The 25,697-nt window shown below is 42.5% G+C and overlaps 1 protein-coding gene across 1 annotated transcript; it reads left to right on the forward strand.

Moving 5' to 3' along the window:
• Positions 1–1,742: 1,742 nt before the first annotated feature.
• Positions 1,743–23,911, forward strand: LOC119745314 (metastasis-associated protein MTA1-like). Its single transcript, XM_038221599.1, is given in 21 exon segments — positions 1,743–2,057; positions 4,407–5,243; positions 9,554–9,621; positions 9,760–9,853; positions 10,068–10,255; positions 11,832–11,949; positions 12,199–12,301; positions 13,480–13,579; positions 14,763–14,951; positions 15,301–15,434; positions 15,605–15,735; positions 16,348–16,464; positions 17,093–17,142; positions 17,145–17,201; positions 18,071–18,299; positions 19,761–19,889; positions 20,674–20,835; positions 21,341–21,394; positions 22,334–22,377; positions 22,619–22,713; positions 23,626–23,911. Coding segments are annotated over 21 exon segments (3,225 nt in total). The 5' UTR covers positions 1,743–1,858; the 3' UTR covers positions 23,753–23,911.
• Positions 23,912–25,697: the final 1,786 nt, after the last annotated feature.

Here is a 25,697-nt window from a genome sequence, read left to right on the forward strand (position 1 = left end):
TCCCTGCTTACTATAATAGCAGAAAATTCCGTGCTTTCGGTAAGCGTATTTCACGCGTTATCGAGGCATTTTTGCTTCTGTACATGCGTATATCCCGTAACTAATGATTCTGTGCTTACGGGATTAGCACAGAATTGTTCTGCTAGCGCAGTTTTTAGCACAAAATTTGTGGTCTTAAGCACGGAATTCTGTGGTTAGCAGAGCCAAGAAATTGGTTGCGGCAAATCTTATCAGATATTTTCAGCATCTTTTGGTCTGGGAACCAGACTACGCGCATTGCAGCGATATTTTGCATGCGTGGAGCCAGTGACCGGGACCGTTCCCACGCAGAACAATTACCGACTTAGTGGCACCAAGTCCACTTTAGAGGTTGTGCTTGTTTATGTAATAGGCTCAACCAAATCGCTGTTATTTTCAAAGGTTTGAAAAACTGGCGTTCACGACTATACGCGCATGCGCACTGTCACTGACTATCCAGAGACAGTAATTGCAGTAAGAGCTAGCCGCAGGACGCCACCGGGGATGGTAGAAGACCATAGTTCCAGAATGCTCCTTTTTCAAACTAAGTTTCCAACGTGTTATCCTTGACAGCCTTATTTATGTGCCGCCCTTGACTCACTTAACCCACAAAAGATCACAATCAATATCCAGGAGTAAGAGTAAACGATTTTATGAGAACACAACTAAGACTAGACTGAGGAGCAGACCTTCACGTGTGCGAAGCCACGGTCTAACGCAATTAACATGCAAATTGTATACGATCCCGCGCGCCAGCTAATCGGAGTTGACTTTAGAAACTGTGACGTCAGTTGGATCAAAAATGTGGACTAAGCTGTTGACTGGTCAATTTGGATGCCATGTTTTGTCATACAACAACGAGTTGCCGAAGACTCTATATAGAAGGCGCCCGCTGAATGGTCAGAATTTCGAGGACAAGTGTTTTGCATAATTAATCGACGAATCTGCTCGCATATCACAGTCCCTTGCTGTGTCAGGGGATATTCCATAGACTAAACTAATCCCAACTACAACTATTCTCAAATGCATGACCACCTCTAAAAAGGAAATGTAAAAACAAAAAATGGGGTCAATTTAAAAATGAAATCAACTAATAAGTTAGGTCCCTTTGACCTTTTCCGCTCTTTTCTCCCTCGAAACAAATCTTCAGCCCCCTGCCCAAATTGACCACGCCCCTTCATAATGTTTCCCCCCATACCTCATCCAAGAAGGGCGATAATCATGAACGTAACTTTAGCATACACTGCGCACCAGATAGGGGAAAGTGATGGTAGGTCTAGTTGTGGCCGTTTTATATAGTCCCTCGCAAAGTGTCAAAAAACGTGCACAGTCTCCGCCATACAAATCTGAACAACACTCTAACATATGTCACTAAAAAAATACCGTAAATCTTTAACATGAGTTGCCCGCAACCCGCCTTGAAATGTGTTAGCATGTAGCCGGATTTATTGTACAACATAGTTGTACGTCGGCTTACTTTGTAAGCGTGCATGTTTTGTAATGTAACTGTGCTGCATAATGTGCATCATGCAAGCTGTTGTGGGCCCCCTGACGTCATCCAGTTGTGATGCGCGCGCATATACGAGGGCAGATGACTGATAAGGCCGGAAGTGAGTGGGAATAATATTCTCCTATAAGCACGAAGGTCGATCCATGTCCTGTCCATGTACATTGTACATGTACAGTATGTTCAATGCACAGACAGGCAAGCAAGACACACAGTGCCCGCTGCATGCATGGCCGCAATCGCACGGTGTACTGTCTGACCCGCACCGTATTGCAAAACTGTACAAACCAACTGACCAATTTACGACAGACAAACTCGTAATTTCGTTCCAACATGGTGACAAGTTGCTGTGCCGTGGGCTGCACTAATAGGAAGACCCGAAACTCCAAGCTTCATTTCTATACTATTCCGAAACGCAAGACTCCATTTGAGCAGCGGCGACGTCAGTTATGGTTGCAGGCTATTGACAGGGACAACTGGCCCGAACAACAGGTAAACAGGGCCTTCCTGTGCAGTGCCCACTTCATATCTGGTGAGTGAATCCCAACCTAACTTTGCGTCGGTATTAGCTTGCTGCACAATCATCATATTTGACATCATTTATTTTTTACAATGTAACATAGACTCGAGCAAGTTCTTTTGTGGCTTGACGTTATGTTCACTGCTTGATCCTGTGTGGGTTCGATCACGGTTCGATTCAGTTCGCTTCAATCACAAAAACGTAGGCCTACACGAATGTTTTACTTATGATGCGGTGCATTCTTGTGTTAAATCATATCCAAAGAGTTGTGGTCAAGTCATCCACAGTCAAGACGGTCAATCACACGCAGTCCATCACACGCTATGCCGTCACAGACAGGTGCCGAGCCATTCAAATTTCTGAAAGACATTCGGTAGTATGTGTTGATCCCTTCAACTGGCTTGTGACTTTTCTTGTGATTTGACTTGTGATGGACTTGTCACTGACTCTTGACACGGACATGACTACTCTCTACCTTCGTTTGCGAATGGCCACGTGGTTGTGGAAAATGAATATTGTAAGGGACATTCTCCCCAGCTTTGTTGACCCAATCAGTATAATTATCTCGCAATTAAAAAAAAAGTCCTGTCGTGATTAATCATTCTCCCTACCATCACCCAAGAAATTCCACATGATGTAGGATTTGGGACGGCAAGATGACTGCAGTAGCTCAACAAAAAAAAACAAAAAAAAAATGCTTGTGGAATTTTGAGATTTCTGAGTTGTCAACTTTTGGGGTACCGAGAAAGTCGTCAAAGTAATATTGACATTTTTGAAAACGGTTTGCGCAACTTCAAAACATCAGAAATTTCTGCTAGCAGAAAATGGGGTTGTCCCCATTCTAGATTCTAGATGCTCTGTGGTGCGATCTGAGGCAATTTCTGACCACTTTAACCAATTTTTTTGAGGAAAAGATGGTGGTGTACTCATTGTCTGCTTTTATTGCGATGTCACATTAAAAAAAAAAAAAAATTGGTTTCGTTTTTTTTTGGGGGGGGGGGGCCATGGCCCCCTTTGGCCCCCCCCCCCCTGGATCCGCCCTTGGCGCCGAGAGAGTCGTTAAAGTAAAATTCAAATTTCTGCTAGCAGAAAAATTTACTTAAAAAAAAAAAGTGCAGCGACTTAAAAAAAAAAAAACCCTAAAATGTTACTGAGCAGAAAATGGGAAAAGTGGGTCCACTTTTGGGACTCCATACTACATAAAATAATAATAATGGATCTAAAAGTCATAATAGAGGTTGAGACCAGAGTTTGATAGGCCTAAGTAAAATCACTAATTATTAAGTGACAAACGTTGCGAATTTTCTACACAAGTTATGAATAGGCATAATTTTATCTAATTTCTTGCAGCATGCAAAAGTACTTTTGGCTGGGTTAATAACTGAGGCTGAGAAACTACAGACGTGTTTTCAGGAATAAACGCATTGCATGGGTTGCCTGCTTGGTATCAATTATCTTGCCACTCGACATTGGGCTCACTTTAAGGACTTTATAGAAACAAAAGTGTACACCATGCCATCTCTTATGCTGTCGCTCTTGCAGTGAACTTAAAACCGCCAGTTTCTCTGCATTGCTAGTCATTATAGTTACTGTGAATCTGTTGGAAGTCTAAAAAATTCAATAGAAAGGAAATATTTATAAGGTTGAACACAAAAAAAAACCCGACTAGAGCAGTACGAACCTGCGCCCACTGGGACACCTTACCGGCGCTCTACCAACTGAGCTATCCAGCCCTATGGCTCCCTACTGGTAAAGACGTGCGCTAGCCAGAAGTCAAAAAGAGGAACACATCGTTCAACACAAAGCGCCCGATTAAAGAGGTTGTGGAATGCTCGAAGACATTTCCGTTATTTTTCGGGTATATGTAGCCTAAGGTGTGATGAAATAAAAACGACTATTGTTTCTGTCATAAAATGAGTACAAAAGGTACTTTTGAGAGCTGTTTTTCAAGTCTTGTCATGCCTGTTTCGACCCGAACGTGCAATTTGTGTAAAAGCCGTCGTTGCGGGCAGCAAACAAAACACAGTAAATCGTGACGTAATAAACAGGACTCCCGATGCAGAGTAGCATAAACGAGTCCTGTTTATTACGTCACGATTTACTGTGTTTTGTTTGCTGCCTGCAACGACGACTTTTACACAAATTGCACGTTCGGGTCGAAACAGGACCTGAAAAATAGCTCTCAAAAGTAACCTTTGTACTCATTTCATGACAGAAACAATAGTCGTTTTTATTTCATCACACCTTAGGCTACATATAACCAAAAAATGACGGAAATGTCTTCGAGCATTCCACAACCTCTTTAAGCGAATTGTTCACGTTCCTTTTTCAAATTATTACATTTTTCTGCATTCGCTGCAGGGGAAAGATCAGATGACCCAGACAACCCGGACTTCGTGCCTTCCATCTTCAATTTCAACTCATCTCAGCCCTACGCCCGACGCCATGGCCGCAAAGTCGGCAAGGTGAGAAAGAATCAAGACTCGCCAGTCTCGCATCTTGTTGCATCTCCACTTCGAAGTACTCCCCCGCCGAGCTCGACTGCAGAACAGAGAAAGAACCCCACATCCCACCGACAACAACCAGTCTTGTCGGTGTGTGATGATGAGCATCCCAACACCGAAAACAGACTGTCACAAACGAACTCATCTGCCGGTGTTGGCTCAGTGAAAATCCCATTTACCAACAATACCCCAGTTGCTAGTCCGAAGCCCAGTGTAAAGCAACAACTCACGACAACCAAGAGGTCCATAGACTTTCCCCAGCCCTTAGATCTATCAACAAATCAGTCTCCGTCGAAACGGTCGCACCTAAAATCGCCAAACTCTGAAGTTGGTGAACTTCAAGAACCATTAGATTTAAGTTCATCTTCATCTTCAGATGTGAAAACTCCTCAAGGTTTTTCAGTTTCTGAATTCGAGGATCACATGAGTGAAGACTGTAGTAAACCTTTGAACCTAACTACAAACCCAGCAGCATTTAAGCATCGAGAGTCACCAACGACCAGTTTCTTACCGACCTATGTCGCTTCTGTCAGACGCAAAGGGTTACAGATTTCACCGGCTCAACGTCACCAACATTACAAGGTTGATGAAGTGAGGGGGATGACTTTCAAGCGAGAAAACTGTCTGTCACCAAACGGTACTTGCAATTCCGTACGTTCGTCGGTTTCAACACCGATAGAGGTGTCATGCAGAGGCAAGTATTGTTTTTTTTTAACACCAAGGATACTCTCCAGCCAACCACCGGCTATTAGTCAGGATTCTCACTATAGGGGGCGGGGGATGTTACAGTTGGTGGGGGGGGGGGGGCAATTTCTGTTAAACCCGTTAACCATGGTCACTTATAGGACCAACGCATTTCCAGTGAGGGGAGGCTGACGATTTTTGTTTTATGGGGGCGTACATCGATCACGGCGATAACGCTTTCCTCGATGTGTTTCCTTTAAAAAAAAATGTGTGAGCGTCCTTGGCAGTTTCTATACCCGTGATGTTTTTCAGACGAGGTATAGCGCCCGCAACGACGATATTTTTCTCGTCACAACCGACCCTAGGCCACTGATATCTGGGGGTACCTGGTGCAGACCTGCAAATTGATTCTCATAGACTTCAGTGATAATTACGCGTACTTTCAAAAAAATATTAAAAGCACTCGCAACTCTCCAATGTGTTTGATACACCCATGAAATGATTTCAAGCTTATTTCATAATCTTTCATTTTCTGTTCAAGTTTTGTTCCGTTATCTGATAAGTTTTGGGAGAAAATTCCATCCAAAGATGATCACCCCGAAAAGTAGTCCTCGGTGGCTCATCGCCATTTTGAAGAATGATGCCTGCGCTCCATTACAGAAAAACGAGGTCACACTCCCATCCTGTGCACGGCTTCCACCCACTTTTTTTTTTTTTTTTTTTTACAAACCTTTAAGTCCATGGCCCACCAAAGAATTTGAGGGTGCACAAAATGGTGATTTGGCTCCATCTACAGGTCTGCACCCCTAGCCAAGAGCGCGTCTGACCTCTAATTGTTTTCTTTGCGCTCTCAATGGATACTAATTCCATTGACCCGTAGACAGCACTTTCGTGTGCGAAGCTACTCGTGCGCAACAAGTATCAAGCGTATTTAAAATAATCATCTTAGTCAAAGCGTGTGCGGCTACAGCTACCCAGACACATGGGGCCCCGGATGCTAGCACGAAAAAAGACTAGTGTGAGCGGCGAAGCACTGGTCTTTTTCCCCCCTGTTTATGGAACGTGACCTAGTACCCACAATGCTTTGCGACGTCTGCGTTTCGGTGATCGGTTTCCGGTACATTTGGGTGAAATTAAATTATCATATTCATGAGAACATATCAGTGTGATCTTCAATGGGATAGCTTTGAAATTTGTGTACAATTTCTCAAGTTGAATAATTTTTATACACCTTTTTGACTAGATGGTTTGAAATTCCAAACAAAACTCGAAGCTGTTAAGTAGGCCTAAGTTCCATCAGAAGCATTATAACTGTAGATAGAAGTCCCAGAAACATTTTATCTATAGGCCCCACCCTTCTTTCTCACACCGCAATGTGCTGCTGAGTGAAAAACCCCTAAATTATACCATGATTGCCCTCATGTGTCAGGACTACAGCATTCATGAAAAAAAGTAATAAATGTCACGTTCAAACTAGCAACTACTGCGCTGCCTCAACTGGCATTGCTTCATTGTCATCTTTTCTTACTAGGGGTGGTGGTGGGGTGAGCCTGGGCGACTTTCGCGGTGTTCAAGTTAAGGGGTTGGTCATTTTAGTCGGGGGGGGGGGTCCTCAGCTAGACACCAATTGACACGAAGTGGAGCTGTTCATTGACCCTATGGCCAAGTCCCGATCCCCGGTCTGGGGCCGGGGGATTTGCGCCCTTGCCAAATCGATCCTTGTCTAGATTTACAAAGGACATTAATTAGTGATACAATTATGAGTGTTTTCTTTATGTTAATTAAGTTCATCATTTGCACTTCTCCTAGCAAACTGTTTACCCATTACCCAACTTTTTTCGGCAATCGTTTTGTCTCCCTCCCAACCCCTAACCCCCTCCGATACGCCGCGGTACTGCCTTTGTTTGGGACTCACGTGATAGCGCCCTCATCGTTGAATAATGGCGTCTTAATTGTGCGTACACGTACGTGACCGTGCATGCCATGCCGTACACGCGTCCGGCCGTAGCGTACGTACGTACGCACGCGTCCGCTTGGCACGACGAGAAGGAAGACCGAAAGGGTTGCGAGCTGAGTTGAAAATCCCTCTTTTCCCCCTTCCAATCTTTGAAATGCTGCAGTCAAGAAAATAGTGTCTCAATCGAAAGCATTGCCATGGCGGCTAACATGTATCGGGTCGGAGGTAAGGAAAAATCCGTTTGATTTATGGTGTTTTTTTGTTGCGGTCATTTTGTGCGCCAGGCAAACACGGTCGGATATCGTAATGGCGGCTAGTTGAGTGGAACACAATCGTGGACCACGGGCACGGAGGAAGGAATAGGCAATTCAAACATCAGTCATTATTCCCATAGCCTTCCTTTTTGCGTATAATAAAAACAGTAGTACAAAATAACTTTATTATGCTTCTTAATTAAGATAGTGATGAATGGCGGGGGGGGGGGGGGGGGGGTCTCGTCCACCCACATTTTGGGCGGAGTCATCAATCGTGAAATTGGTTTTGGTTTTCCATGTATCCTGTTCATCATTTTGAAATTTTCCCACTGACATTCGAAACAGTTTCCTTTTCATTTACTGAGAAGTTACTAAGTAATTTGCAAAGTTGATTACGGAATACGGGTACCCGATTCCATAATCTGGAACCGGTTCCTGACATAAACGGTCTGGTACTCGGGTACCCGGTTCCGATGCACAGTCCTACAACATTTTATCACTACCCAACAAGTGAATTTCACTAGTCGCACCAGGGGCGGATCCAGGAATTTTCGCAGGGGGGGGGGGGTTTCAGCAGCAAAAAATTCTGAAAATGTACACAGGTTTTTTTCTATGTACTGTACTGGGGGGGGGGGGGGGCTGGTTCCATATTTTTTCAATAGGGGGCGCTGTTCAAATTCGATGATTATTTACACTAGATTACAGAATGGTGTACCGTATTTTGAAAAGGCAAACATTATACCAGTATAACTTTTTTTGGGTGTCACAGCAGGGGGGGGGGGGGGGGGGTTTCGACTTATTATTTTTTTTTACAGAGCTGGGGGGGGGGGGGGGGGGGTTGGAGTAATTGCAGAATACCCCGCCACGCGAAAATGACCCCCTAAAAATAAATGTCTATGCAGTCGGGAAAATGTTGCAGAAATGTCCACAGTACATGTAGATGTCGGGAAGTGGATACGCAAATACAATATACGGGGTGAATTTGAGCGCTGGAGGGTCTAAAGGGGGCGCTATTTCCCTGTAAGAAATGCGGCCAGCAGGGACAACGTGAATTGAATGGAGAGCAGGGGTTAAATAAATCTAAGTCCAAAGTAGGTGCCAGGAAGTGGATACGCGGATACGGGGTGGACTTTATTTTTAGCGGAGGAAAATAAGCATCCATATCCATGTTGGAAAACAACGAAGGCAGCGACAACGCGAGTTGAATGGGGAGCAGGGCAAAAATGTCTAAGTCCAAAGTAGGTGCCGGGAAGTGGAAACACGGATACGGGGATACGGGGTGGCATGGCACACGCGTGTGGTTTTGGGGGAAAACGTCTAAGTCCAAATAGGTGCTGGGAAGTGGATACGCTGATACGGGGATACGGGGTGGCACATGCGTGTGGTTTTGGTTGAGCATCCAAGCGTGACTCCGTATCCGCGCATCCGGATACGAGGTGGGATAGGTGAGTGGCGGGGTATTCTGCAATTGTACCGGGGGTTTGACCCCAAAACCCCCCTCTGGATCCGCGCCTGCGCACAGCACTATATTTGTTGCAAAAACTCAGTTCTGGATGGAAGATCATATCAAGACTCACAATATGGCTGCGTCTGGATCTGGAGATTAATTGTCTAGATCTTTGTTTGCCTCATTACAATTATGATATTAAATGCCAACAATAGACAACGCCGTCGCTCTGGAAGTCTGTTGCAGACTTGGCACGAGTCTCTCCAGCATGCCCTAAAGGTTAAACTTTAAATTCCTGCTGAATCCAACAGGATCCAACTATGTCATAAACCCGTCGGAGCCTGTTGAATTGAGCAGTAAACCCCTGGTACAAATGTACGTACATATTCAGAGTCGGATTCTGTTGGGTACTGATAAATAACGCCAAGTTGGACTCTGTTGGATCCAGCAGACAACTGAAAATTAGGCACAGTTGGATTCTGTTGGATTGAGCAGGAAGTAACCGTTGGACCATGTTGGATTTAGCAGGGTAGTCCTGAGGAACCCTTAGGCGGTTTAGGGTTATATCAAGATCAAAGTTGAAAGTTAGAAGTCTACATTTGCAAAAAGACATCCGAAGACAAAACTGATTGAACTCTACTCCCTTTTGTTTTTGTTTCCAGATTATGTGTATTTTGAGACGTCATCTTCTCAACCATACCTGATCCGACGTATTGAAGAATTAAACAAGGTGAGTCTTATTGCAAAACTGTTTTGTGGGTACTGACATCTACTCAAATTGTCATGTCATTCGGATTTATATGCAGTGAGAAGTATGCAGTGACTGACTTATATTATTATTCTGTGTATTTCATATTTTCTTTGCCAGACTGCAAGCGGGAACGTGGAAGCCAAAGTTGTCTGTTTCTACAGGAGAAGAGACATACCCAGTTCCCTCATCCAGCTTGCAGATAAACATGCTTGTAAGTAACTTGGTATGGGCTGTGCGTACATGTACCCCCTCAACGGTAAGAAAGGGAGAGTTTGGGGGGGGGGGACCACTAGGAGAGACATTCGAACACAAAATTTCATTGTCAATTGTGCGCAGTGCACATTGTTGTAGAAAGAGGCATGGGGCATATAGGCCGCGTGCCTCGTTATCACCGAGGAATTGATATTTGTCACTGTCGTTCCCAGTGGCCATTGAAGATGAACAAGAAGAGACCCTAGAGGAGCTGACGGAGAAACAGCGCCACCAGCTGAAGCACCGCGAGCTCTTCCTGTCGCGACAGCTGGAGACGTTACCAGCGACCCACATCCGAGGGAAGTGCACCGTCACGTTACTCAACGAGACGGAAAGTCTGTTGTCGTACCTGTCCAAGGAGGTTCGTCATTTTGTCATGATTTGTCTCTGGTAATATATCTAGCAAGGGATTATTCAAAAAGAACCCATTGTACTACTGGTGGGAGCAATCAGAGATTTCAAAATCCAGTTATCGTATTTTTTTTGCAACCAAGTAATGGTTAGGCCAAAAAAAAAAATTATTCGGTCTCTTGTCAGACCAAAGTTCCGGAATTGATGCGGCGACGTGTTTTTTTGTTTGTTTTTGTTTCCTTTTTTTTTTTTTTCAAGCTTGGATTGAACAGACAAGATGGGTACTATTTTGCTTTTGTTGTGTCCTCATATACATTGGGGTCCTCCATAATTTGCCTTGGGTGCGCTCCATCATTTGCCTTGGTGCAATTTCCCCATTCCTTGGTAGAAAAATTTGAGGAGGTACGGCAATAGAGCGCGCTGCTGTAGCTACCGCGGACAATTTGAAGAAAAAAAAAGTTGACGCGCATGATTAAAATCGACGCGCGCGCTGACCAGAGACCGACTAATTCTTTTTTTTGGCCTTATCCAATTTCACCGGAAGCTCCAATTGAACCATCACCGTTTGCTAGTTAGCCACGCCCCTTAGACAACCATATGGAGTTTTCGCACACTAAGTTTTGTTTGTCTCAGATTTTGCGCGTTCCGCGTCCATTTGTATATCATGTAATTGGACAATATTTCACAAGCTGTGTTGACGCGATTCTAACGCGATTCTACCTTGATTCTACCGTGATATGTCAATAAAGCTCAAAGTCATGCAGTCAAAAAGCGACAAATGAGGTGCCACGTGCATTGCTTTCCATGATGATTGTGTATAGTTTCCGGGATTAAAAAATACTCCAGGTGCTGTAATGTCTGATCTGTCGAATGGGCAGGCTGTTCATATACCACTAGCAAGTGAATGTGATCACAACCAGAGACCATGGTGCAATTTGAGCAATGTTACAGTTGTTTCCTTTAGCTTGTGTCACAAAAAATGGAAGACTGAATTTTTTTCAAATATCCAACTTCCAAAATCCAAACCAAATAGTGGAATCCAAACCAAATTTAAAACAATCCATTGTACTGTGGCTGGTAAGCCTGAAGAAAGCTTTGGAGAGACAAACAGAGAAGACAATGATAAAAAAAACCCAGGTCAATATTCTAGGGAAAACCACTGCAATCACGTGGGGACTGACCACCCCATCCACACACTGGTCGGGGTGGGATTCGAAACTAGGGTCCACAGAGATTGAAGGCAAATTCAACGAAGCCATCGCAGATGTCAAACCAACCAAGTGACTTTTTTTAACAGTTCAGTGCTCCCTGCCTTCATAAAGCAGGATTGACTGGCTGTGACTGTTTATGTAACTTGATACAGCTGTGCTTTGACTGTAGGCGATTGATAAACCAGCTGTACGTACCAGTTGCTTGCATTTGTCTGATGGAATCTGACTAGTCGCAATGCCTACAAGAAATGTGGTCTGACCGTTGGTGGCTTGTGTATAAGTTATGGGAGGGGAATTGGATTGACTTTCTGACTGTCTGTGACTGATCAAACAGTCGGGGGGTTCTAATGTTATTTCTCCCATGTTTTCTACCAGGATGCATTCTTCTATTCCCTGGTCTACGATCCCCAGCAGAAAACCCTTTTGGCTGATAAGGGGGAAATCCGTGTGGGTCCCCGGTACCAGGCAGAGATCACACCAAAGCTTGCTGAAGGTAGGTTACCAGTGAAAAAAAAACGGGCTTTTCATGGCTTAAAGTTAAAAGGAAATAGTATTCCAAACTTGGATGCCTGTCTGAGCATAAATGAAGTAACAGCCTGAATCCAGTTATGTCCTCAATCCTTCAAAATCCTCCATTTTGCAAGGAGGATTTGGGACGGTTAGCGTTAATAGTTGATTGATGTTTTGCTTACTAGGTATTGATATTTTTGATGTGAGTTGTTAACTGCCTGTTTGTTCCTAGATGAGCAAGACGAGAGGGAGCTGAGCAAACTTGAGACCAAAGTCTGGAGCTCTGAGCACCAGCTTCCGGATCGTCAGATTGACCAGTTCCTCATCTTGGCAAGGTATGTAGGTCCAACTGCCTGACTGATAGACCGAGTCACCCAAAAAATCATTAAATAATGCCCTAAACTGATATTGTAGGTCGAGCTCAACAAGGCAATCCTGGTGTTTTATTTTAAATTGTGTTTCATGGGTAAATTGATGCATTTGATTGCATGATATGGTTGTTTATAGAAATACCAGCATATTTCCGGTGTTTTTTAAACTTTGAAAATGAATAAAACTGCTGCAAACTGCATACCGAGCAGAGCCAAATTTCTTGGCTTTGCTTACCGTTAGCAAAAAATTCCTGCTTACTGTAGCAGAAAATTGTGTGCTCCCGGTAAGCGTGTTTCACGGATTAGCAGAAAATTGTGTGCCTACGGTAAGCGTATTTCACGGATAAGCAGAAAATTGTGTGCTTACGGTAAGCGTATTTCACGGATTAGCCAAGAATTTTGGCTTATGCGCATGCGTACATCTCGTAACTAAGTATTCTGAGCTTACAGGGTTAGCACAGAATTTTTCTGCTAGCGGGCTTAGCACAAAATGGTAATCGTAAGCACAGAATTGTGTGGTTAGTAGAGCCATGAAATTGGGCCATGTAAGCAGTTTGCAACAAAATTAGAGGGCCAAACGTTTCGATCCTTGGCAGGACCTAGCTACATGTGTGTGAAGGATTATTAAGTATCGCTAGTTAAAAAAAAAGGATTTTAACAGCATTAACAGATAAGAAATGTTGGTCACCTGAAATCACATGTCAAATAAAAATTTTAAGACCCAATATGAACGTTACGCAAATCATATCTTCAGTTTGTAATTTATGACCGTTTGCATTCCACTAAGTATAGAGCAAGATTAGTCGACTGGTTGTTGATTTGTGATGTAACTTATGCCTGCACAATTATAGCAACGTGCGAACGCCTTTAGTCAAATGATGTTCAAAAGTTGTAAAGGAAGACAAAGCTGGGATTTCGAAGAGGCCCTAACCAAGAAAAACAATTATTGGATTAGCAACCTTGCTTCTAATGCTAAGATTTCATCGGCTGCTCTCTGAAATCAACTTCGCTTCATGCCACGGGATTATCAAAACACTGATAGTTTGCCTGACTCCATTCTTCCACCAGAGCAGAAAAAATTGAATTTATAACTGTTCAAGGAAAAACTAGCCCAACATGTTTTCTTTCTTCTTTGAACTCAGGTCCGTTGGTACCTTTGGTCGAGCCTTAGACTGCAGTAGCTCCGTCCGTCAGCCCAGCCTTCACATGAGTGCTGCGGCTGCATCTAGGGACATTACGCTGGTGAGTTGGGACTTGTGACTCTTATTGACGTCCCACTGTGTGTCACTGGTGACTATGGGAAGTTCCTTGCATAAATGCTTAGCGAGTTAAAGGGAACGTACAACATTTGCTTTTGCTGCAATTTTCAGAAATAAATGGATTTGGAGGATTAGTATGTTATAGCAAATATTGTTAAACTGACCTGCTTCACGTTTTGGGTTCGGAGATGCTGGAAAGTCCAAGAAAACCAACCATGTTTTTGTAGTCTGTTTCCCTGACCCCACTTAAGATTAAACGGAGCAATTTATAGACTTTGGGGAATTGTTAGGTCAGAGAATCAATCTAGAAAGCTTGTACCCCTTCACAGTGTGTAATCAATTGCAAAGAAAATTAGGAGCACTTTAAAAAAAAAAAAAAAAAGGCAGTTTTTTCCAACGCTTGTCAAAAATACAAGTTTTCTTGAAAATGTCAGCACACCAGGAGCCACGATTTTACAGGATGCTTTGGACTGTCATTCCCTAACAATCCAGTAAGATATTGGTGATAATTTGATCATTTCGTTTTTTGATGTTGCAAATGTTGTATTTTCCCTTTAACGTTCCAGTGGGAAGTCAATATTCGGAGCAATATGTAAAACCCTCTAAAACTCGGCAGGTCATTTTCAAGTAAAGGGATGTGAAAACTATTTGACATCCCTTTTGAGTTAATTTGATTAAGAAGTGCTCTTTCTTAAACAATTAAAATTGTCCGTGCTTTTCTAGACAACTGAGGGCGCTGTTGCTGTGGTGTCATTTCAGGAAGATACTGTTTGGTTAAGGGGTTTTCTGTTCAAATTGTGAACCCAAAACTTTGCTCATTAAAAACATCTGTGAGAAAAGTTTGCTCACTGGCTTATGTACTGCCAAGTAACGAATCACCAAAGAACAGAAAAATTACGACAGCAAATTATCCAACATTCTGGCAACTTTTGCTGCTGAAATAACTGTAACATTGAGGTTTCTGCCTGAAATGACATCACACTTTTGCTCACAAATATTGAAATCCGCATTTAGCATGAAACCAAAAAGGTACCAAAATACCCTAGAAAATGGCAAAACAAAAAGTGAAAATAACGTTAAATGGGATACAAAGGTGCATTTTCAAGAACTGCATTGAAAAAAAAGTATGAATTATATGAAGTCGTTTTTCCCCTTACCATTGCTAGTTCCACGCCATGGATATGCTGCACACCCAAGTCTACGAGATCACCAAGGCCGTCTCAGCCCTGGTGCCCGCAGGAGGACCGGTCATCTGCCATGACCAGCTGGAGGAATGGTCAGCCTCCGAGGCCAACCTCTTTGAGGAAGCCCTGGAGAAATACGGCAAGGACTTCAACGACATCAGACAAGATTTTGTAAGTCAAACATTGAATTTTAACGTTCCGTTCCCGTGCTCTTCAACAAATCCAGGTTTTTTTTTATATAATACATTTTCAACTTGTATGTTTGATCAGGGTTCTTATTGCTTGGGAAAAAACCTGGGAAAAGTCATGCAATTTTCTTTCCAATCTCCAGGTCTGGAAAAATCAAGGAAATTTGTAAAAATGACCAAAGTCATGGAAAAGTCGTGGAATTTTGTGAGGACCAATTTATTTAAACTTTTGATTCTAAACTATTTTTGAGTTCGGGTCATAGTTTTCACGTGATTGGAATCGACTGAACACAACAGTCTGGATCTGCATTAACATTTTCTTTCGTTCACAGCTTCCGTGGAAAACGCTGAAGAGCATCGTGGAGTATTACTACATGTGGAAGACCACGGACCGCTACGTCCAGCAGAAACGGCTCAAGGCAGCCGAGGCAGAGAGCAAACTCAAACAGGTCTACATACCCAACTAGTAAGTATGGGCTCTGTGGACACAAGAGGGCGCTTTGTGCCCACCAAAGTCTTTGCAGAAACAGCTTGAAGTAAGACAGGTATAAGCTCTCTGAAATAAATTACTCAGCCCCATCGATCATAATATAGAAGATGTATCGTAGCCAAATGTTATCCTTTTTGTTTTGACAGTAACAAGCCTAATCCTAATCAGATACCCAGTAAGCCCAACATCACCCTGGGTACCCCAATGGGCGTACCAGGAGCACCGGGCGTACCTCCAGGGGTCACACCGGGTACTAGAGCCTGCGAAAGCTGCTATGGTAAGCCCATCCAACTTTTTGTTAGTCTGTCAGCTTAAATTTAGTTGTACATTCATGTGTGCACATGTATGTGTATGGAGAGCTATCTGAAGCAATTATCAGCTATTCTGTAATTTATCAATGAAATCCCAAAATGACAGCTCATGATGACATATCTGTTACAGAGGTACATAGGTTCATCTGTTTTCAACCCATCACGGAAAATAATATATTTAAAATCGATCTCGGGTCAACCTGCGATTTGTTTGCTTTGCGACGGAACTGTTGGCATCAAGAACAAAGTTATGCTCAGTTCACAAAAATCGTGTGATTATTGTGGAAAAAGTGGCATCTCGACACAGAGTAATCAACCATGCTAGTGTCACCCACGATGTGATGACGATTCACAATAAAATTCGATGATTCGGATGCGTGCACAACATAGTTGCACTCAGGTTGCAAAAAAATTTGGCAACTGATATGGTCCCGACTGTTGTAGCTCAGGCACACCTTGTGTGTCGTCCCAAGGTTGACCGAGGATGGCTGTAGAAGCAGAATATTGACCCAATCTCAACATATTTTGCCTTTTTTTCAATATTGCAATATTCACTTGATAATTTTTATCTCTCCCAGCGAGTTCTTCCTACCAGTGGTATTCCTGGGGTCCAGCCAACATGCAGTGTCGTCTCTGTGCTTCCTGCTGGATCTACTGGAAGAAATGCGGCGGCCTCAAAATGCCGACCCGACTGGGTAAGTCAACTCATATTCTTTGTCCAATATTGGGTTTTGCCCTTCAACGGTGTATTTAAAAAAAGTATGTTTTTTTATTATAATTTTTTTATGAACACTGTATACTCAGTGTTGTCCGGAGTGATTGTGAGAAAAAAATCACTCTGGTGGGACTCGAACCCACAGCCTCCTGCTGGAACCCACGGCCGTTGGTCGAGTGGTAAGATGTCTGCACTAGTAAGCAGGAGGTCGCAAGCACTCGGGACAGCACTGAGTACTTATACAGTGTTAACCAAAACAAAAGTTGGTGAAGGGTAAAACCCAATATTGGTAACATTCCATTGTGGTTATTGTATTGTGTGTCTGCACTTGGATTAATTTTGATTAAAAGTATTAAAATGATTAAAAACTCATTTACCTGTACTGCTCTCTCTCAGTATCTTATGAGGACGCCCTACTATTGACTTTCTTAACCTAACAACACTTCAAAAAACAAAAACAAAAAGCAGTCGATCCCAGAGAAAGAAATTGCTCTTTTTTTAATTTCTAATATCAATCAATAAAAGGATATTTTGGTGCATTTGAATCAGTTGCTTTTTTCTAATTATTCTGTCCATTATTTTCGAAAATACATTTTGTTTGTTATTAGACGGTGATCGGCCTGGACCTCTACGTAACCGGCCTGAGCGACGACCCAAGGCATGGGGACGTTTGGCATGCATCGTCCGTTCCGTTGCACCATCAGTGGATGTGGCAAGGTTAGTTAAGCACATTTTGTGTATTTCCTCCTTGCTTACAATTGGTTATTCTGTTCTTGAAATTCATTAAAGGTGCTTTTTTTTGGGGGGGGGGGGTTCTATCAATGTTTCCCAAGAACAGTAATACATGTAATTGAAATGATCAATAAAAAGTCATCTATAATCATTCACACAATACCACCTTCGACCTTGAAAATTGGGGTTTTTTGGGCAATCAACGTGCTATAAGGAATTTCAGAGTACAAAATTTTAGTCCTAATTTTAGTCCTAGCCATTATTCACTGCTGTATGCACATACTGGCAAAGCAAACATGACTTCCGCATGAGATGTAAATTTTTTTTTAACATTTTATCAATAAATTATGTTGATTTCCTTTTAACCAATTTTTGTTGCTGATCAGCTGCATCAAATTTTGCCCTGGACAGGTTTTCCTTTCTGAAATTGCATTTGTTGCTTTTGAAATTCTGCCTTTCCTGAACTTCAACTCACCCAGTTCTCTCTATGTCTGGAGATATTTAAATGCATGGTTGAGTTGACAGCATGTAAAGGCGCCTTAGGCAGGCGCAATACGACCAACGTCTTACCACGGAGCACAGCCAGATCGTGTTGAATGTTACGGTGGGAGGAAAACCGGAGAAAAAATCCTCGTGGCACAGGAGAGAATCAACGAGCAACTCTACATAATAACCTGAGCCGGGAATCGAACCCGGGCCACAGCAGTGAGAGGCGAGCGCTATACGCACTGCGCCACCCATGCCAGTTGTTAGTCTAACTGACGGATACATGTACTTAGGCTTTGTCACTATCTCAGGGCTTAAATTAAATGCAATCCTCAACTCTTTATTTCAAATTTGCGTTGGTTCACCAGGAGTTCAAGCTGAAGGCCCACCTAGCCCGCCACTGCCAGACCGTCCACGGCCTCACCATCCGTACCAGCGGGCCCCGGGCCCTGGGCCTCAAGACTCGCCAGGCCTTCTATCTCTTCACCACGCCCCTCACTAGACTGTCGAGGAGCGTCTGCCCCAGCGTGCTCAACATTCGCCATGCTTCCCGCAATCCGTTTGATCCCATCAACATCGCGGCCATCAAGCAAGCCTGTGAGTTTGTCATAACAAAACCTGTCTCTTGAACATGTTCAATTTTTTTCTCCTTACAAATTGAAAATTTGTATGTTTTATTTAAATGAAAAAAACCCTACCTTTTCTATTTTGGGCGTATACCACCCTCTGACAACACGCTTGCATTCTGGGTTGCATTTGCGCCACAACGCATAAAAGATCCGTCTAAACAATTGTTGGGCCGCAAATAATTTGAAAGTTAATAAATTTGAAATTTGAAACGCTGAATTTTTTTGTTTGATATCTCATTCAAAAATGAATAAGTTTTGTATTGCTAGAAAAATATGCAATATATAAAAGCAGAATCTGATTTTCAAAGTGTAACTCAGAATTATCACGGGGAGAGCGACTTTAAAGTGGGTGTGGGAGGGGGGTGGAAATGGTTCAGAAGACACCCATCCATTTTGTTAACATTACACAACATTTGTTGTCCTAGGCCCCACCCTATGATGTTTTGAACAATCACAGTCATGATTGCGCAACCAGGAAATACAAAAGTTTTTTAGCCCATTTCTTGATCTACCTGTAGAACAGATTTCGGGGTGTTCAAAGATGCTATAAATATGTCTAGCCATCAGGTAAACCCTACAAACAAGGCTGGCCTCCTTGTACCATTTGTCTTCAATGGAATGGGCTCTGTACACAAGTACCCCCTCAACGGTAAGAAATGGAGAGTTTTGGGAGACCACTGGAAGAGACATTCCAAGGCATTGTTGACGACGCCTGACGCTCACGCAGAGACGCTGTGGCTTTGTGCACATTCAGAAAAAAAAAGTTGTTCATATTTTGAAAAAAAAATTGTTCATATTTTGGCATGGGTGGCTTGTGCGTAAAGCGCTCGCCTCTCACCAAGGTGACCACGGTTCGAATCCTGGCCGCGGATCGCATGCGAGTAGAGTTGTGCGTTGGTTCTCTCCTGTGCCACGTGGGTTTTTCTCCTGGCCCTCCGGTTTTCCTCCCTCCGGAAAAATCAAACACTTTCGATCGCAGGCTGTGCTCTGTGGTCATATGGGTTGATGTGGCCGGCAGCCATAGGCGCCTTTAACGTGCCAGCGTTGTAGCCGCGTCCTTCGCAATTCAGCTTCTCAGCTGCGAGTAAGGATGATTAGCCTCCCAAGTTATTATTATTATTATAAGCGCGCGAAATTACATCTGTGTAAACACCCATATTGTCCCTCTTTTGTTCATACTTTTTAGGAAGACCTACCGTATGTTTTGTGCACGATCACACATCGTGGACCTTTGGTCAACCGTGGATCCTATTGTCCTCTATTGTTCAACATCCACAATTTGAATATGTGTACATTACCAGTAGGCATACAAAGTGTGTCCTGTCCACTCTTAAAAGTGGTAAAAAAACGCCCTCTCTTGTTCATACACGGAGCCCATACAGCCATTCACCATCTTGGCATTGTCTGATGTTGTCTTATCTTTTGACAGGTCAAATGCTTATTCCAGAAGGAGGAGAGGGCAAGCTCAAGAAATTCAAGCCTCGTATCTGGCCTAAGGTGGACGTGGTCGTCACGAAGCTGCAAGGAATGTTAGAAGCCAACAGGAAAAGTGGAAAAGGTGACAAGAACATGAAATACCTAATATGTGACCCGTCCCCAAAAATGTGCATTAAGTTGGAAAGGGACAAAGCCAACATTGGAAGGGGTTGTCGATTTTTTGTGTTTTCATTTGAAATTTATTCTGTAAGTCTTTCCCGACTGTTTTTGTTCTATCAAACCTATTTTCATCCTGTTTTATTTGTTGACTGTTCATTCACTGTACATGTAATACAGCAGCGGGATTTTTATGTGCAGTTTTCTCACAATTTCAATTTAGTTGGTGGTCTATATTTCCATTACTGGACTCGGTACCCCAAATGTTATATACCATTTGAAAGCTCTTGTTCTGCAGAATCCAAATATAACAATATCTTAATTTAAAAAAAAACCCACGTAAAGGCCCGTTCATACCTAACACGAAAGCGTAAGGGAAAGGGAAGCGAATTTCATGACATCAACAATGGAAGTTTCTTGTGACGTTCTCCATTAACGAATTAGCTTTGCACCAACATTCGCGTGAAGTATGGTAACGACCTTTATGCTTATTTTGTTACGACGGGTCACATATTTCGGAAAGAGAATGAGACTGACCAAAATGAAAAAAAAATTAACACCTCTTGTTTCTTTTCAGGACCACAATTCTGTATCTAGAGATATCCTCTTCACATGGTATAACCACAATGCCCCCCCCCCTTAAAACTGACTGGAGTATTCCACTAGGATTTAAAAAAAAAACAGGCCCTCCCAGCCTCAACATTTTTGTTCAATCACAAGTTCAATCTCTGTTGTTTCCAACCATTCAGACATGTCTGAGGGACGAGGCACCAGCGCCATGGCGTCTAGCAGCCAGCAGGCCATTTGGACCAAGGGTAGCCGCTCGGACCTGAAGGAGGCCTCGTCCATCAGCACCATCTCGCCGACAATGATGAGGAAACGGGGATACGAGCACAGCACCTCCACCGAGGGTAAGCTCCATAAAGCGCGGCTAACCACTTGGGACTGAACTTTGACTTGCGATGATTTGTGAGGACTTAAACGACAAACCTGCTTTCATGTTTGAAGCAAATCCCATGACACGCTCTTTTGGGATAGTGGTCACTGCTCAGAAACTTGGATCTTAAATACCTCTGGTGGCATGAAAAGATAGATAACTGTCATAAATTGAAGAATTTATTTCCAGAACGCGACATTATCCATTTGAAAAAGTGAAAATTTTGCACGGTTATGAAACTTTCAAAGAATTCAAACAGTATAACAGCTGTTCTTTTTGTCGCCTTATTGTATCATTAAGTTGTGTTTAAGTACATAACAACCGTCGAAATTGCTTTTGGGAAGCCAGGAGAGTGCGGGATTCTAAAAGGGAACAAAATGGCGTTTATCGCGTTTTTGGAAATAAACTCTTCACTTACTGCTGATGCATAACTAACTGTCTAACTGCTGACGACTGTTTATTCTCATCTTCTGTTTCAGCTCCTGCCAACAAGAGGATGCAGTTGGCCCCACAACGCCACGTTCCCAAAAGAGGTAAGTAGGAGACGCGTGAATAATCTGCAATGAATTACTCATGACTGAATAGATTGCTTGACATAGGAGAGACCTGATTTCTATACGGATTGATATTTTATCAGTCTATGAGCGCGAGTGAACAATGAAGTGTGTCTGTGTCCCACATACCACGAGGGCAAAGTCAAGATGCAATAAATTTTCTGTGTTCCACTAGTGCAAGTGGGATAATGAATTTATCTTCAAGCAAACTTGACACACAGTAAAGATGGAACGCGCACGCGGTACACAAACTTTTCAGTGGTTATCCTATAACACGTGTGTGCTGAAGGAACGGCGCGCGCATCTTGGAATAGCGTGACACACAGAGTAAGTTATGGACCGTGATATTGGGTATAATATCACACTGTTGTTGCCAGGGATCGACCAATCGGGATCGAGGATTCAAGTTTGCTTGAAGATAATTGCACATATTGATACAGTTTTCAAATGCTTCACATGGAATTGGCCAAGATGCATTAAGTGCTTAATCAGCTTCTTTTTGGGGGTCTACTTTTTATTTGGATCATACTCTCTTTTTTTTGGAGAAATATTCTAGTGTGGCATTAAGTGTCATGGCAGGCTCTCTATAGGCTGGCAAAGACTATTCCGTTATTTGATTGATTGATTGAATTGTCGGTTTTTCGGTTGCATTTTGTTTTGATTAATTGGACACCACGTTGTGAAAAAAAACGACCTCCTTTCAAAGGGCATAACAGCATTCAATAAAAGATTCTCACTCCAAAAACCTAAACACTCATGCACAAATTTCCTTCAAAAGAATGTGGGACTAAGCCCAACACATTCATACATATATTAGCAATACCAAGTGAGTGAATGGTTGGTTGTTGAACTTGATTCGTCTGTCGTCGGCATCATTTACATCTTGTGTGACAGATTCTTGTTTTTTATTATTTGAAGGTGATGGTTCTGAAGAGAATGGAAGCGGGGATGCCGGAATGCAGGTACGGACCGTTCGTCTTTGTTTCTAACATTCACCAACATTGCTAGCAATCGGTCCCATTTGCACTAACGCTACCAACGTTGGCCAACGTTAGCATTGTTTGTGTAAAGGGTAGGCAGCCCAGGTTTATAAAAGCCACAGACAAATTGAGATTAAAAAGTGGCCGAGGTCAACCATCTGTACAGCCCTGAACTCCAAAGGTCTGTGGCTTAAACTGTCAACATTCTTGGCTCATGTTTCAGATTGAGGACGGGAGGATGCTCTTCAAGAAGCGTCGACACCTGAGCTGGTTGGATGCTCCAGACGATGTATACTTCCACGCTGATGAGAACACCAGGTCAGTACAAGTGATTGATGGAACTTGAGGAGTAGCTTGATTAATCTACCCAAGAATCCTCTCCTGTAAATCATGCTTTTTTATATTGAGGTGTTTGTTTAAAAGCTTTCTTTTTTTTAGAGAGAGTTGCAGATACAAAATTGAAAGAAAAAAGTACTCATGTCAAAATAAAGTTTGAAAATTTGTTTGAAAAAATATGAATTGTTGGGAGAACAATTCAAAGGAGCATTGTGATCCAATAATTATGGTATTCGATACATGTGCCAGGGTACAGGAGTTCGAACCCTGAATTGGGAACATGGTGCTTGTGTTCTTGGGAAAGACACTTTACCACAATTGCCTCACTCAACCCAGGAGTATTCAATGGATCCAGGGGGGCTAACAGGGGGGCTTGGCCTCCCAAAGAACGAACCCATTTAAAAAGAATTTTTTTTAAGTAAAATTTTTTTTAAAGTACAAAAGCAGCCACTGCATACACCACACACAAAACTCAACAAAAGCAATACATAGTCCCCCCCCCCCCTGCTTTTCATATTAAATTTAGGGCGGAACATTTTTGCACCCACTTTTTTGGGAAACAAAAAATTTTTGGGCCCCCCCCCCCCCCCTCAAAAGTGATCTGGATCCGTCCTTGGGACTTGGGAGTATATTTGGGTACCTCGGAAGGTAGAGACCTGATTGCGCTGACCTCGACCTGCTTATAAATACCAAGTATTATCATTATTATTATAGCGCCTGTAATTGTCCTTCCTTTTTACTCACTGTGACTTCTGAAAACCGCCCGAGCACTCAATGATTTTGTGGATCCTTCAGTGAATAAACACAATGCAATGCAGTACAGTTGCTAATGTATTAAGGCACTTGCTTCACTTCAAGTTAAAATTGCAAAACGCTTTCTGTTTCCCTTTGCAGGAAGCTGCGCAAGCAACTGGCCATCATTGCCCAGAAACGCTTGGCTCGGCGCCCCTGGAAGATCATACCTCAGACCAATCGGATGGTCAGCAAAGTCCGATCGGCCGAAACTATCGTCATTGACTGAGCCAGTTGGACTCGGCATCAATTAATCACAGTTTACCAAGTAATATCTTTCCAGGTTTTAGTTCCGATTTGTGAAGCTGCATCTGTGATACAGCTCGGTTGATATACGGTAAACTTTTCTGTACTCCTAAGAAAAATGGAACAAATTTTTCTTGAAATAAATGCCTGGAAAGACAGTTGCATCCTGACGCCATTTTTTTCATCATATATTATCTCAATGAAGATCAGTCACTGCAAAAATGTTGAAAAGACATGAATCTGGGACTGAAAAACATTTCCAATTTTGTTAGAAAATACTTTGCAAATGCACTCAACTCTCCATAGACTTTGTACACAACCAAAGAAGTGGCGCCAGGATACTACATTCTTTCCAACTGCGTCCGTGCAGTGATCATTTCGGCCTTCTCCCATCAACCATGACATGCTTCAAAACACAGCTGTAGCTGCAGTGGTATTTTTTTTCTTTGAAATTTTGCCCTGGTCTCGGCAAATATTGTCAAGTTCTCAGAGTTTTTTGTGCCTTTTTTGGGGCTTAGGAATGTACTGACAGTATTATTTGCACAGTTTTAAGTTTCAGCAAAGCAGAAAATAATAACGAGCATTTATAAAGCGTTTTGTAGGGGGACCATTTTTGTAATATTTAATTCACAAGCAATTTAAGAGTGTTAACCATTAATGTTATCTCACCTGCGTCTCTGTTTATTCCTTTGTCTAAGCAGTGGAACATTATACATATATATTTTTTTGGGGGGAGGGGGAGAAACTATTTTAATTTGTCTTCAAATGTTGCACAGCTAGGTACATGGGTAATGTTTAGCTAAGTGATCTGCTTTTATGCCCTAAAATATTTCTATAATAGCAAATTAACCCCAGCTAAAAAAATAATATGTGTATCGGAGTAAAACACATTCAAGAAGATCTGCCAGGTAAGAGGTTATGTGCAAACATATTGTACAACCTTTTGGCCCATGTGAAATCCTGTATTGAAAAGTATTTTTAGACATTGGTTAAAAAAAAAGAAGTATGGGCCCACTTATGGTGTTTGTATGTAACCTACCAATCTGGGCATAGTTCCTGAACACTCGCAGTAATGGAGTACCGAAGTGAATACGTCACGTGCACAAAATGTGTGTGAAAGACATTAGCGCGCGATTCAGCCCGTGAACCAACACGCACGCGTACTCAATTCGTTTGCACTACACTTTCTGGTTCTAAATGATGTCACACTTCGGTACTCCATGGTGAAGCATTGTGGTAGCTTTGCTCGCAGTAACTGTCATGGAACTTTTGTAAAAAAAGTTGGCACAATTTTTGTACACTGTGAGAATGCAGTGACTCGGTGTATGGATTGAACTGTACAAGAGGACTTGGGTAGACTGGTTCCCGGTCCATTCCATTATTGTTTATTATTATGTAGGCAGGGCACCATTTTCCACCACTGAGGGCGTACTTGTGCAAAGTTCGTAGTTGTATGTTTTCATTGATGCTTTTCCTCGTTATTTCAATTTGAGATTCTTGGGTGGATTCAGACATGGTACATTTTGTAAATACAGTCTTTTTGGACTTTTTCCCTTTTGTGTTAGTATTAACTTAGAAATATGTAATCCTAGTACAAGTGTAAAGCGTAATGGCAGGCATGTTTTTGTTTGTATTTAATGTCCAGGAAGTGTTTAAAATTGGTGGTAGATTTTGTAGGAGTAAGTATGAATGACAAGGTCACATTTTGGTGACCTTTTTATTGTAAAATGTCAGTTTGCTTTTGTCAATCATATTAGAATTACGGAATATCGATTTTTGTAAACTTTCTGTTAACAGTAACAGCATTTGCTGTATAATGCACAGCTTACTGATAGTGGAATTGGGTTTTATGTTGGACAACATAATTTGTTAAGTTACACCTTTTTTTTTACAATGTGAACGATGCATTTTAGTAATAGTCCTACTTG

The sequence above is a fragment of the Patiria miniata genome, unplaced genomic scaffold (genome assembly GCF_015706575.1).
Source record: "Patiria miniata isolate m_02_andy unplaced genomic scaffold, ASM1570657v1 HiC_scaffold_7, whole genome shotgun sequence".
NCBI classification, from domain to species: Eukaryota; Metazoa; Echinodermata; class Asteroidea; order Valvatida; family Asterinidae; genus Patiria; species Patiria miniata.